Source organism: Eubalaena glacialis, chromosome 7 (genome assembly GCF_028564815.1).
Source record: "Eubalaena glacialis isolate mEubGla1 chromosome 7, mEubGla1.1.hap2.+ XY, whole genome shotgun sequence".
Lineage (NCBI taxonomy): Eukaryota > Metazoa > Chordata > Mammalia > Artiodactyla > Balaenidae > Eubalaena > Eubalaena glacialis.
The window spans coordinates 67,492,500-67,507,673 of NC_083722.1; the positions used below are offsets into that span (position 1 = coordinate 67,492,500).

Here is a 15,174-nt window from a genome sequence, read left to right on the forward strand (position 1 = left end):
TGTTAGAACAATCCAGAACAGCCTTTAGTCTAAGGGTTAATTTGGTCACACCACTGGTGCAATCTCTTTCTTCGGACTTTCCTTGATGCCCTGTATTTAGGTGGTCTTTAGCTTATTGGTACACTAATTATTTCCAGCCCTGAGTAATTTCTGAAGATTGTTCTGCATACTCCTTATGATTTTAAAATTATCTTCCAGTTTTTATGTTATGCTGTAAGTTATAATTGTGTATTTTCCAGATTATTTCAGCCTTTTTATTGAAATATGTGGAGAATTATGTTATGCTAGGTTTAGTGATTAACCAAATGTAATAGTTTTATAATAGCCTGAAAAAATGACCACACCTCCTAAAACACCTAACACATCCAGGGGCACTCTTGGTATCAGGGCTTTATTTATAGAGCAGTGATTATGAAGAAATGATGTGTATATATTTCTCATCCTAAATAATACCTATTTAATTTTCTCATTGTTTTCTACTCCTTCTCTCTCTCTAGGAAGAACGTGTTGTTAATCACATGGCAGCAAAGATTATTGAAAATGTCTGCACTACCTTTTCTGCTCAGGCCCAGGGCTTTATTACAGGAGAAACTGGGCCTGTTTTATGGTACCTATTCAAACATTCCACTGTTGATTCTCTTAGGATAACTGCAATATCGGTAAGATGGAGCATCTTTTGGGGATATATTTGCATGTGTTTAAATACCAAGCTTGAAGAACTGTGCTAGATACAGAGTAAATTTCATTGGATAGGTAGAAATCTCAGAGTAACAGTTGGTAAGAACAATAATTTGATTTTCTCCTGAAGCAGGAGGACTGTCAGGAAATTCCAGTAGGATCTTGTGTGGCCATGAATTACAGTTTCAAAAACTCTTTGGAGGTGATAGTGGAAAACCATGGCAGTGGTTAGGGTGCAGAATTTGGTTTGGTATATTTCTAGTGTCCCTTGACTTTTCCTGTTAGCTCCCTCTTTCAGACTTTATGTTAAATGGGTTTATCATGCGGTTCAAATGAATTCATATTAATGTTCAAGCACCTGTGATTTTGCAGTTTCTGTATTTTGATTGGTTGTCTACTACTTTGCTTCCATGGTTATAATGACTTGATGTAAAGGATAATTATGTATGAAGATATGTTAACCTGGTTGTATCAATTTAATAGTCGGTTGAACAGATACAGCCCTTTCTCATATGATTTATTTATATACTCTGTTTGATCACCAGTCTTATCTGGACTCTCAACGTTATCTGGTACCCGCCCTGTATTTCTCTAGTCTGCTCATTTTTGTGCTTCTCACTGTGCCAATTTCAGACCTTATCCTCTTTCCTTAACCCTCCAATCCCACGTTTTCCCTCCTGCATCCTCAGTAAATGGCTTCCCCCTCAGTAGATACTTCCCAGAGAAAAATGGAGACATCCAGCGGGAATTATCCCAGTGTCGGTCTTACGCATCTTTGGACCTATTTGCATCCACACCTATCCTGCCTCAGTTCTTTCTCTCCTGTTACAGCTGATGAACTGTCCCTTCTCCTGTCAGAGACAAACGTGTCCATGATTCTTCCATCTCTTCTTTTTTTGAGAATCTCACTCAAGTGGTTATTTTTGCTCTTTCCTAAGTCTTTACCCTCTCCTTGTCTACTAGATCTTTCTAATCAGTGTTCAGGTATTCTTTACCACATTAAAAATAAAAAGACACACATAAAAACATATCCAAAGTTTTTTAGGATGTACCTCCATCCCTCCTCAGCCCCCCACCCCAGCCATACTTCTTTAAAGGGTTATTGCCACAAGCTTGCTCCTTTCTGGCCTGTTTTCTCTTCAACCCTATCTGGTATCTGTCCTAAAAACACCAGTGAACTTTCTCAAGGCATCTTTGAGTCACATCTTAAGGCATTCGTTTTAATCCTGGGCCTTTAAAAGAAAACCTGTCTTGCTTTAATTGGGTTTATATTATCATTTTCATTTTTATGCTCAGCATGGTTTCTTTTCTTGGCAGAGTTTTTTTCCGGTTGTTCCCACCAAAGTCTCATACCTTCTAGCTCTTTCTTCATTTGACACATTAAGCTTCACTCTTTCATCTTGAGCTTCTTATATTTTGTTCTTAGTGTTCGTCTAATTTACTAATTTTTCATTGTAATTTTTCCGATTTCCTCCAAAATGTCTCTTCTTTTCTGCTCCAGGATCATGTTCAGTATCATATGTTATATATTGTTTTCATATTTCTTTAGTCTCCTTCAATTTGAAACAATTCCCCAGTATTTCTGGGAACTTCATGTCATTTACAAGTTTAAAGGATGCAGGGCTTGTATTTTTTAGGGCAAAGCTCAACCTGGGTCTATCTAGTGTTTTCCCATTAAACCTCCTTAACATCATTGAGGACCCTTACCTGTAGCATATGCCTCTGTGATGGTTGCCATATGATGACCATCTGTTTCATTCCTTTTATATCAGAGATTGGCAAATACTTTCTATAAAGGGCCAGATGATATGTATCTTGGGCTTTGATGGCCCCATATGGTCTGTGTTCCATGTTCTCTTTGTTTTGTTTGTTTTCTTTAACACTTTAAAAATGTAAAAACCATTGTACATTGTTCTCATGAGCTGTACAAAAACAAGCCTTTGGTATTGGTTGGAATTCTATTTTAAAGACGCTCTTTCCCTTCTCCCACATGTATGTGTGTATTTATATCCTTAGGATCATGGGTACCTATTTTATTCAATGAATTGTAATGTGATACTACTATTACCACTATTATTATTTATTGTTTGGATGCTCAGATCATCCTAGAAGCCCTACAAGCTGGCTTTTGTGTCCCATTGACCTATTTCTTTTTTTTTTTTTTTAATAAATTTATTTATTTATTTTATTTTTGCTGCATTGGGTCTTCGTTGCTGCGTGCGGGGTTTCTCTAGTTGCGGCCAGCACGGGCTACTCTTCATTGCGGTGCGCAGGCTTCTTATTGAGGTGGCTTCTCTTGTTGTGGAGCACGGGCTCTGGGCACACAGGCTTCAGTAGTTGTGGCGTACAGGCTCAGTAGTTGTGGCACACGGGCTTAGTTGCTCCACGGCATGTGGGATCTTCCTGGACCAGGGCTCGAACCCATGTTCTCTTCATTGGCAGGTGGATTTTTAACCACTGTGCCACCAGGGAAGCCCCCATTGACCTATTTCTATCATTGATCACTTCCTTACTTTCTGACACCATGCAGTTTCTGGGCTACTTTTGTACTTGCTCTGCCAGCCCTGGAACCAATCATTTCTCCAAGGGACCTTTGGTATTTAGAAACCACGATCTAGGTGCTGTGCTTATTGCTACGGGGTGTTATTGTTTTCAGTCCTTCTTAGTATTCAGAGCTAGAAAAAAATATATGTACTCATACATACGCATGCATATAGAATTGTTCTTATATCTATCATTGTGGGTATTTGGAACAAAACTCATGCATTCATATTGATACTTCCAATATTAATCCCATACTTAGGATTCTTTTTAGCCTTCCCATTTTCTGTGTTTGTAAATCTAATCTCATACAGAAACCTGCTTTCAGTTATTCTCAGTATATTTACTGATCTGTTCATTCAGTTAATTTATTTATTCAGCGTAAGACTCCATCCACTCTGGCCGCTGCTTCTGTGTCATTCTCTTTCTCCCGTGTCACTGCCACTCTGTGTCCTGAGCCACTTGTGCTCAGTGCTCCCATTCCCCTCTGACCTCTTTCCTCAGAACCTGCTGTATTGCCCTTGGGAGGGGAAGGTAAGGGAAGATAGACTAAGGAAAACAAAGGGTTAGGTATCATTTTTGATGCTTTATCTTCCCTAATTCCTTCCCCTTCGATGTTTACATCCAGCCAGTCGACCTGTCCTCTGATTCTAATTCATAGATACTGCTCAGATCTGTCTGCCTCTCTCTGCAGCTCTGCTGCTGCCTCTATAATCCAGGCCACCACCGTCTCTCACCGAGACCAGTGGAGTGGCCTTAACTGGTCTCCCACGGCCAGTTTGCTTCTCCACTAATTCCATTTTCCATACAGGGTGAACTTTATAAAATCACATCTCCTCTTCTTACTGCTCTGCTAAAACTTTTCAACATCTTAAAAATGTTTTTTAAAGGATGATAATACTAGAGAAATACTACAGAGTACTAGGTAGAAGTTAAGAATTGGCAAGTGCTTTGAGTTTTAGGATAAAATTTAATGTTTAAAGCAATTAGCACATTTTGTGGAGTAAATTAGTGATGCTAGCTTATTTTACTATAATCCCTTATAGATTGTAAACTCCTGGAAAGCCAGGACTGTGTTTTGTTCATCTTTCTATCAGTTTGAAGCCAGGTCTTTAGTTGCAGGTTTGGGCTTTTCCTGCAAAGGTTGAGATGGAGCCTCTTGTCTCACGTCATGAGTGGAGGGCAGGAGGTTGATAACATTAAACGTTCTTCGTTACTTGGGATACAAGGGGAAATAGGCCACAAAGGTCCTGCTAATAATAGAATGGGGAATACAGTATGAGATCATTGTTTGGGGATCCTAAAACAAAGTTATTCTAACATCATAATCTTAAGAAAATTTCACCTGCCTTAAGAAGATTCATTAAAGATTGAGGATATAGAAACTGAAAATACGCATCCTGAAGACACTTTACACAGATTCCTAGAGGGATGACAGTTGCATTTTCCCCAGCATGCCTTACAGAGCTGAACTTCTTTTTTGGTTTCTTTTCTGATAACGACCTCTCAGGAATGTGCTCTGGAGGTTAACGTACCCATTTGGTGATAAAGATCAGAATTCTTCACATGACTTTCAAGACGTTGGGTGATTTTTGCTCCTGCCTACCTCTTTTGTCACATCTCCTAACACTCATTCCCTCACTTACTGTGCTTCAGTGACACACATGTTCTGATATTTTCAAGAATTTCCAAGCGCTTTTCGGCCTCAAGACTTTTCCCTTGCTATTCCCTGTGCCCAGGATGCCTTCCTCTGGCTTTTCACATGGCCGATTCTTCATCTTTCAGTTCTCACTTTAAATGTTACCTCTTTCATTAGGATGTTCCTTGCCCCTCGTGTCTCTTTGTATTTTCCGTCATAGCAGTGAACACAGCTGTATTTATGCACCCGATGTATGCACATCATCATACATCCTGTTAGGAGGTCAGTTCTAGGAAGGTAGGGACCCTGTTGCCATTGTTCCCTCCTGAGCACATGTGGTAGGTGCCCGGTGGATATCCGTTGACTTGATGGATGCAAGAGCAAGGCTGGAGGATGCTGTCATCGGCGCTGAGTCACCAACTTGCTCCTTGTTCCGCTTGTAACAGTCTGTGCCTACTGCCTGTGTCACTGATTTTCTGACCCATTTCTCCTAGTCATCTCTTGGCCCCATAGAGTCCCCCTGTACCAGTGTGATGCAGATAAGCAGCATTAATATCACCTGGGATCTTGTTAGAAACACAGGTTTCTGGACCCTGACCCAGACCTGACTCAGAATCTCTGCGGGGAGAGGCCCAGTAATCTGCATTCTAACAAGCCTCCAGGCGCTTCTAATGCCTGCTGAAGTTCGAGAACCACTGCCCTAGACCTTGGAGCTCTTGAAAAACACTGGCCTGGCTTGGAGTGAAAGATGGCTAATTAATCCTTCCCGCTCAGGAGTGGTGGCATCTGTTGCTTAGGGATTAGTTGTTGAAGGGAGCGGACCTGACTTGGGAAATGTATTGAATGCATAAAAGGATTCCTAGAATTATTAGGATTACAGGGAATCTCTGTATGAGCCACAGTGGGAACCAGAGAAACCTTTAGAGTTAGACTGAGTAGAATGGCTCCTAGGAGGGAGGTTACTGGGCTAATTATAATTACTGAAGTGCTGAGAGGAAGGGTGACAAAGTGAAGAGTTTTTCGGGGCAGTGGTTCTCACTGGGGTTGGAGGGGAGCTTTTCAACAACACTGACTGCTTCCTCCTCTCTCTCCACCCCCTGCCCCTGTCCTGATGTGTCTTAAGATCTCAGAGGTCAGATGAGAGTGTGTCTAGTTTGAAGAAGTTCCCAAGGTAATTTTCATACGACATGAAAAAATCATTCACAAGACAGAAAAGAAATGGTTCTTAAACTTATTCCATGGTGATTGTGTTAATGTTTCTAATAGATATGCAGCCTTCAGTTTTGAATTAGTCTCTTTCTTAGACATTGCTTTTAATAAATAGGTGGTCAAAAATTCTGGAGGTAACACAATGTCCTTTTGGAGGCAAATTTTGAAGTGAATTTTGAACTGCAAGTGTTCTTTCCAGTTTTAAAATGTAGTCTCAAGCTCTATTTTATTAAGTATTTGAAAACCTAATCACTGAAGATCTATCTTGAGATTTGATTTTTTTTTTTGATTTGGAGAACACAAGCCCTCATGTGCTCTTAAGCTTCTGTGAGCTTTCAACTGTGTTTGATATCCAGAAGTGATGGGTTAATAGTTATTTCCTGCATGAGCTTTTCAAAATGGAAGATAGGTTAGGCTTTTGAGCAGCTTTCTGAAGAGGAGAACTTCCAGTTGCCCTCATATTGCTTTGAATACACTTAGAAGCAGTCTGGACAAATCTTGTATCAAGAAACATCCCCATTATGATTGCGTAGGGATTTTATATCAATAGGAAGTCAGTTTTTGCTGTGAAAGCCTCTCTAAGAATTGTTACAGTGCTAATGAGACTTACTGTTCACTGTCTTGAAGCCAGTTTAAGGGCGACCCCTAAATATCCTTGAAAAATTCTAATTGTAGCATGATCTTTAGGGGCTCCATTTAGACTGCTCTTATTTCTTTTAATCCAGGGATTGAATAATCTTTGAAATAATACTGACTGAAATAACGAAATAAATCTGTTTTCTTAATTGAAATATGATTGATTTACAATATTATATTAGTTTTAGGTGTACAGCATAGTGATTCAGTATTTTTACAGATTATACTCCATTAAATGCTATTACAAGATGACGCTATAATTTCCTGTGCTATACCCAGTATCCTTATTGCTTATCTATTTTATACATAAGTTTGTATCTCTTAATCCCATACCCATGACTTGCCCCTTCCCCTTTTTCTCTCCCCTCTGGTAACCACTAGTTTGTTTTCAGTATCTGTGAATCTGTTTCTGTTTTCCTATACACATTTGTTTGTATTACTTTTAAAAATTCCACATGTAAGTCATATCATACAGTATTTGTCTTTGTCTGATTTATTTCACTAAGCATAATATTCTCTAGGTCCATCCACATTGCTGCAAATGGCAGAATTTCCTTCTTTTTTATGGCTGAGTAATATTCCATTGTGTATATATGTACTACATATTCTTTATCCACTCATCTGTTGTTTGGGTTTCTTTCATATCTTGGGTATTGTAAATAGTGCTGCTGTGAACATTGGGGTGCACCTATGTTTTCGAATTAGTGTTCTCACTTTTTTCTAGATATATACCCAGGAGTGGAGTTGCTGAGTCATGTGGTAGTTCTGTTTTTAGAGTTTTGAGGAACATCCATAGCAGATGCACCAATTTACATTTCCACCAATAGTGTACAAGGGATCCCTTTTCTCCACATCTTCTCCAACATTTGTTATTTGTAGACCTTTTTTTAAAATTATTTCTTTGGCTGCGTTGGGTCTTCGTTGCTGCGCACAGGCTTTCTCTAGTTGTGGCGAGTGGGGCCTACTCTTCGTTGTGGTGTGCGGACTTCTCATTGCGGTAGCTTCTCTTGTTGCAGAGCACGGGCTCTAGGGTGCGCGGGCTTCAGTAATTGTGGCACACGGGCTCAGTAGTTGTGGCCTGAGGGCCCTAGAGCACAGGCTCAGCAGTTGTGGCGCATGGGCTTAGTTGCTCCATGGCATGTGGGATCTTCCCGGACCAGGGCTCGAACTTGTGTCCCCTGCATTGGCAGGTGGATTCTTAATCACTGCGCCACCAGGGAAGTCCCGTAGACATTTTGATGATAGACATTCTGACAGGTGTGAGGCCAACATTAGCCTGATACCAAAATCAGACAAAAACACTACAAAAAATAACAGGCCAATACCTTTGATGAATAGAGATGCAGAAATTCTCAACAAAATATTCGCAGAACAAATCCAACAGTATATAAAAAGGATCATACACCGTAATCAAGTTGGATTTATTCTAGGGATGCAAGGATGGTTCAACATTTGCAAATCAGTCAGTAAGGTGCACCACATTAACAAAAGGAAGAATAAAAATCACACGATAATCTCAATAGATGCAGAAAAAGCATTCAACAAAATTCAGCATCCCTTCATGCTAAAAACTTTCATTAAAGTGGGTATAGAGGGAACATATCTCAACATTATAAAGGCCATTTATGACAAATCCACACTACCATTATACCCAGTGGTGAAAAGCTGAAAGCTTTTCCTCTAAATTCAGAAATAAGACAAGGATGTTCACTCTCACCACCTCTATTTAGCACTGTATTGGAGGTCCTAGCCATAGCAATCAGGCAAGAAAAATAAATAAAAGGCATCATCTAAATTGGAAGGGAAGAAGTAAATTGTCACTATTTGCAGATGACATGCTACTTTACATAGAAAAACATAAAGTCTTCACCAGAAAACTATTAGAAGTAATAAGTGAATTCAGTAAAGATTCAGGATACAAAATTAATATACAGAAATTTGTTGCTTTTCTATACACTAATAATGAACTATCAGAAAGAGAAATTTAAAAAAAAATCCCTTTTAAAATCACATCAAGGGACTTCCTTGGTGGTCTAGTGGTTGAGACTCCAAGCTTCCACTGCAGCGGATGCAGGTGTGATCCCTGGTCGGGGAACTAAGATCCTGCATGTCATGTGGCCAAAAAATTAAAATTAAAATATAAAATAAAATCACATCAAAAATACTAAAATATCTAGGAATAAACTTAACCACGGAGGTGAAAGACCTATACTCTGAAAACTATAAACACTGATGAAGGAAATTGAAGATGATTCAAAGAAATGGAAAGGTATCCCATGCTCTTGGATTGGAAGAATTAATATTATCAAAATGGCCATACTGTCTAAAGCAATCTATTAGATCTAATGCAATTCCTATCAAAATACAACATTTTTCACAGAATTAGAACAAATAATCCTAAAATTCGTGTGGAACCACAAAAGATCCCTAATTGCCAAAGCAATCTTGAGAAAAAGGAATGAAGCTGGTGGTACCACCCTCCCAGGCTTCAGACTATACTACAAAGCTACAGTAATCAAAACAGTATGGTACTGGCACAAAAAACAGACACATAGATCAATGGAACAGAGTAGAGAGCCTGGAAATAAACCTATGCACCTATGGTCAATCAATCTTCAACAAAGGAGGTAAGAATATACAGTGGGGAAAAGACAATCTCTTCAATAGATGGGTCATCATTTTCCCTTCTTTACTACTATCTCTGTCTGTCCTTCACCTGAGAGATGCATCAGACAAATTTCCCTTCCGAGAACCTGCTCTGCTCTTCGTGTCTCCATGTGAATACTTGTCCTCTTCTCTTTGGCTAGAATTTTCTTTACTTACTTTCCCACTCACCTTCAAAAGCCGACTCAATTATCATTTTCCTTATGTAGCTTTTGTTGACTTGCTTTTCCTGCCTTTCCAAGTGTAATTGACCCCATTTCTATTACAACACATTAAATTCTATTAGTTTATTAATTTGAAGTTTCATCTTTGATAGTCTATGAGCAATTGAGGAGTAGCTCAGGGGTCTGATTACCTTGGTTTGAATTCTAGCTTTGCCATTTACTAGCTATATGCATTTGAGCAAGTTACTTAAATATTCTGTGCCTTAGTTTTATTACCTATAAAATGGGGTTAATAATAATACCTTTCATATATGTTTTTTGGAAGGATTAAATGAGGTAGTCTTCAGATATTCTCAGATCATGTTTTTCACATACTAAACAATAAACACTTACTTTTATGACTATTTTTTCAACCCTGAGCTTAGTTTCTGCACAAAGAAAGCTTATCTTAATGTTTTTTATTAAAGTTTTTCTGTGTAGACTTATGAATTATTTTATCATTTTAGTTAACTCATAATGCATATGATCATTGTAAGAGTTTCTAATGTTTTACAGCAACTTAAATATTTATTGGTAGCTGGATTATTGTTTTAATTTTACATGTGTTGAAATTGTCCAAATTTCTTATGCCAAGGTAAGTAATGAAGGAACAAGGTAAACACCTTCTACTCCTTTCCACAGAAGTATTTGTTCTCTTTCAGGGGACTGGTTCATGGGCTTGGAGTAGTCTGATGGATCTGTTCTTCTGTTCCTGCAGGCCTTATGTAGAATCACTCGCCATTCTCCTACTGCCTTCCAGAATGTTATTGAGAAGGTGGGACTGACCTCAGTAATAAACTCCCTGGCCTCTGCCATCTGCAGAGTCCAGCAGTACTTGTTGACCTTATTCAGTGCTATGCTGTCCTGTGGGATTCATCTTCAGAGGCTAATCCAAGAAAAGGTTTGACCTATTATTCTACTTTGAAAATTGTTGTGTTCTCCTACAGTTTTAGTGGCTCAATAAGCAATGTATCTCTGTAGAATTTATTTTTCATCTCAAGGGGCCTTTTGAACTTTGCCAAACCTCTGTACCACAGCCCATTCATCTGAAGATGTTATAAGAGTCTTTTAGTGATTAAAATAGAAATCTGGTAAGTGGCTCTACCCGCTTGTCCCATTTTAGTAATGAAAAGTTAGAAAATTTATGAGTCCTTCCTACATGCTAATATTTCTTATGCCTCCTTGTCCTCAGCCCTCATCTCTTTTCCCATATCCCTTGCCTGCCTTAAGGAGGGGTCCCTTTATATTCTCTGCTTACCCTGACTCATTTTCATTCCTTTCCTTGTCCTAATACCCTGCCAGTACGCATAACCTTCAGAGCTCCCTTTCTCTTGTTTTTAACTTAGTCTCCTTCCAATCCTTTGATATTCCTTTATTTTATGGAGTGTAGAGTTTGTAAGTATTCAATTCCTATCAGAAAACTACATAGTTACAAAGAAGTCTCTGTAGTAGCTTTCCTCAAAGTGTCTTCTCTAGCACCTGCTAAGCAGTGATCCCTGGACCAGAAACATTGTATCACCTGGAAGCATGTTGGATACGCAGACCCTCAGGCCCCACCCACACCTGCTGAATCAGAATTGACATTTTAATGAGGTCTCTCAAGGATTTGTTGGAACTTTATGGTTGGAGAAGCCCTGCCCTTGAACATTAGTGTTCAGTGAGGTGTTAACAGGTGAAAAAAGTGGACCATGGTTATATACACATTTGGAAAGCAATGAGTCAGACATATTTCCAGTTGTACAACCTTTTCCAGTTTTTCGTGTGCTCATGTGTATTATGAATCTTCATGAGGGTAATGTAGTATGCAGTATTCTTTATACTTATTGGACCAATTACCCTTTTTCTGAGGGGAGATAACTGTCAAATTGGAGTTTTGTACAACATGGTGAAGGTAACACTGCTAGGAAGTGTGGAATGGGGCCACTTAAATATAGTGTTTGCCATGTTTCTCCTGCATGAAATGCAACACGTTAAATTTGGTTTTTTATAAAACTAAAAATTTCAGTAATTAATAATTGTCAGGCTTACATAGTAAACTTGATCTTGAAAGTCAAAATAGAAAGCAATCCACTTTTTGCCTTTAATTAATCTGATTTAATTCTGTGAAGAAATTTGAGCCTCAGAGAAAGTATAGTTTGTGTATCTAATTTTTTGCTATTAAATTTTCCAAGTCATTGTATTAGAAAAAGTACCACTTGAGTAGTTTTGCTGTGTAAATTGTGGTAAGAGAGGCTGAGAGTTTTATTTTTCTTGGTTTTATTGAGTTTAAGGTATTTCACAAAGGTGGTAAAATAATATGCACTAATTAATATGATTTTGTAATTGTTTTATAATGTTTAATATTCCATGTATCTTAAATAAATGATTGAATAATTACATGTATTAAATGAGAAATAATCTTTTGATTTTAACTAATATTGGCACTTAAAAATTTTTTTTAAGTTGTGGTAAAAAACATAAAATTTACCATTAACCATTCTTAAGTGTACAGTTAGGAGTGTTAAGTAGATTCACATTGTTGTGAAACAGAGCTCCAAAACTCTGTCAACTTGTTAAACAGAAGCTCTATATCCATTGTATACTTTGGGTGTTATGTTTTAAGACTCTGGATTTTATTTAAGTCTTCTGTTTTAGTAGGCCTCCTCTGACACTGAACTGGCCGAGGAAGGATGGTGATGCTTTGTTCCTTCCAGGTTGGGGTGAAAGTCCAGGTTCCCCTGTGGACTTCTGTTGACACCCCAGGGGTGTGGTAGAGCCCCTCCTTACTGCTGGGCAAGGGTGGGAACCCAGGCTTTCCACTAGGCTTCTTCTGATGCCCCCCTGGCTGGTAGGAGGACGGGCTCCTCATTATTCCTCCACTGGCACTGGTTGGGTAGGGGTGGGCGCCCCATTCCTGGTGGAAGGTGGTAAAGGTGAAGCCTTCCCACTTGCCTCCTCTGATGCCATCCCAGCAGAAAGAAGGAGGGGAACATCATTACTGCTATAAATGGGTGGAGGTCCAGGCGTCCCATCAGTATCTCTACTGATACCGTGGTTGGGGCCAGGGGGCCTTGTTATTGCTAGGTTGGGATGAAAGTCCCAGCCTTCTCTTGATCCTTTCTATTTCCCTGGCAGGGAAGAGTGTTGGGGTGCCTTGTTATGGCCATGTGAGGGTAGGAGGCTAGTCTTTCCTCTTGCCCTTTGCTGAAGGGGCCATTGTCTTTCCATGGTGTTTGGCTAGAGTACAGTAGCTATTGTCTTAATGTTTTTGGTCTTTCCACGCTGCCCCTTTCCTGATCCTTTGGCGTGGGAGAGCTGATTTTTCCTGTGTATTTGTGTTTGTGTGCTGTTTGGCTCCTGGATTATCCAGCACCCAATCTGGGATGTATGAGGCAGAGAGAAAACCCAGCAAACTCATTGATATATTGATCCTCAGGTGCTGAGGCCTCTAACCATTCTGCATCTTTTCTGTCTTGTCCTATAATCTTTAAAATGTATCTATGGCCACTCAGTAATATACAGTGAATTGTCATTTAAAAGGTAAGGTTCTAAAAAAAAAAAAAAAAAAAAAAAGGTAAGGTTCTGTTGTTTTTAATTAAAACAATTTACCATTATAGTGAACATTTATTATAGGCCAGACACTTAGTGACTTATAACCCTGGGTTATTCTCTAATGAGACTTAGTGTGTTGAGCGATTTTGTCAAGTTCATGGAGTTTATAAATGCTAAAGCTGATGCTCAGGCCAGGCAATAAATAAGGAAACAGAATAATTTCGGATAGTGTTAGTGCCCTGAAGAGCATTGCACAGGATGATGCTGATAGAGTGTCTTGCAAGGGGAAGTGTGCAGGGAGTGGAGCCAGACACCATTTGCTGGGAGGGAAGTCAGGGAGGGCCTCTCTGAGGAGGTGATGTTCCAGCTGAGCCCTCAGTGACAAGAAGGAGTGTGCTGTGTGAACCTCTGCAGGAAGAACTTTGTAGTTCAGCTTCCCTGAGGTGTGAGGGGTCATGGGGAGACCCGGGAGGAGAAGGAAGGCCAGCAGTGCTGAACGCAGTGAGCAGCGAGGAGGGGACATAGAAAGAGACTGGGCGGTGGAAGAAGACCCAGCTCATGTACGGCTGTGATACTGGCCTGCCTTAGGGGTTTCGACACAATGGCCATTGTTTTATTTTTACTTAAAGAAAAGTACAAATATTTGTATATAGGTGTGTGTTTTAGGGGCAGGTTTACCAATCTTAGTATTGCTAATTGTGTTTTTTTTCAAGTGCTTGGTTGTTAATGGGCTAGAATGAGTGGAAGAGGAAGGGACCCAGGAACAAATACCAGGCTTACTGCTTCCTGCTGGACAGGGAGAAAGAACTGCACCTGTTCTTTTTGGGGGATTGATGCCTCTATATGGTGATATTTTTTTGTTGTTGAAATTCAGTCCCCAAAAGAGGTCCATGCCATTCCTTTTAAATAAGAGAAATTACTATTTACTGCAGAAAATTTAGAAGAACCTAAAGAAGAAAACAAAATAGACTGTAATCTCACTACCTAGAGCTAATTACCATTGCCATGTGGGTTTATCTCTTCTTAGTCTTTGGTCCATATGTCTATGAATTTTATGCATACATTTATTAAATTACGATAAAAATGTGTCGATTTATCATTTTCATGAATATGTCATTAAATATACCGTAAGAACATTTAAAAAATTACTATATAATTTTTCATTTTGTGCCACTATGGTAATTTAACCCTTCTCCCACTGTTGACCTGTTTGCCTCTGACTTTTTGGTTTGCACTCACCCTGATGCAGTGAGCATCCTGTTTACATACAACTTTGTGTCTGCTGCTTGCAGATTACCACAGGTGTTATGCACACTTAGAAGGCTGTGCATAAACAATGCTAAATTGTTCTCTAGAAAGGTAGATGATGAGAGTACCATTTACTTGTAATGGTGTGAAAAGTGTTCACAGCCATGGTGACAAGGGAACTCTCTTGAGTTACAAATCATGTGTTCCGCATATTCAAGTAAATAGGAAAATTGGGCAAAACAAAAAGTGACAAACTGTTTTTCCACCCTGTTTTTAAAAAAGAAAAAACAAATGAAACTCTTAATAGGATACTTTCTGAACCCGTGGTAGATGGTACTTTGTAAGTAATTCTTGCATCATCACTAGATGTAGGGAATTGATAACCTTTTCACAATTCAGATACTTGAATGACTCTCAGCGAGAAGCTTCTGGAAGGCCTGACCAGGCATAAGAGAAAACCTTGTAAGTTAGGTGTGAGTTTATTTACTAATCTTTGCCCTGTAAACTGATTTTAAAAAAAAATTTCTGGTTCACTTTGTAGTTTTGTTTTTCTGATTCTTCCAAGCTCTTAATGTGTCCTACAAATATTCGATCTTGAAGATCTGGGGCTGGAGGAGTTTGGGAGTGCATAAAGGTGTTTGCTGCTGTTTTACTAGGAAGACAGGTATTGGATGAGGTCATTGCAATTTCCCTTAATTATAATATCTGGAAACTTAACGTAGCTAATGCCATTTTAATTTATTTTTATCAGATTATGTTTATAACTTTTATGAATTTTAGTTTAGTATTGAAAATCCAGAATATTTGAGATATAGAATACAGAAG

General features: G+C 39.0%; 1 protein-coding gene across 5 annotated transcripts in view; it reads left to right on the plus strand.

Moving 5' to 3' along the window:
- ULK4 (unc-51 like kinase 4) overlaps window positions 1-15,174 on the plus strand; it is a 529,164-nt gene that overhangs the window by 103,436 nt on the left and 410,554 nt on the right. For 4 of the 5 annotated variants that reach the window (XM_061195276.1, XM_061195278.1, XM_061195277.1 and 1 more), the window contains exons 20-21: window positions 498-659; window positions 10,289-10,471. The exons of the other annotated variant lie outside the window; for it this stretch is intronic. In XM_061195276.1, the coding sequence (XP_061051259.1) occupies window positions 498-659; window positions 10,289-10,471 (345 nt within the window). The remainder of the gene's footprint in view (window positions 1-497; window positions 660-10,288; window positions 10,472-15,174) is intronic. 5 annotated transcript variants of the gene reach the window in all.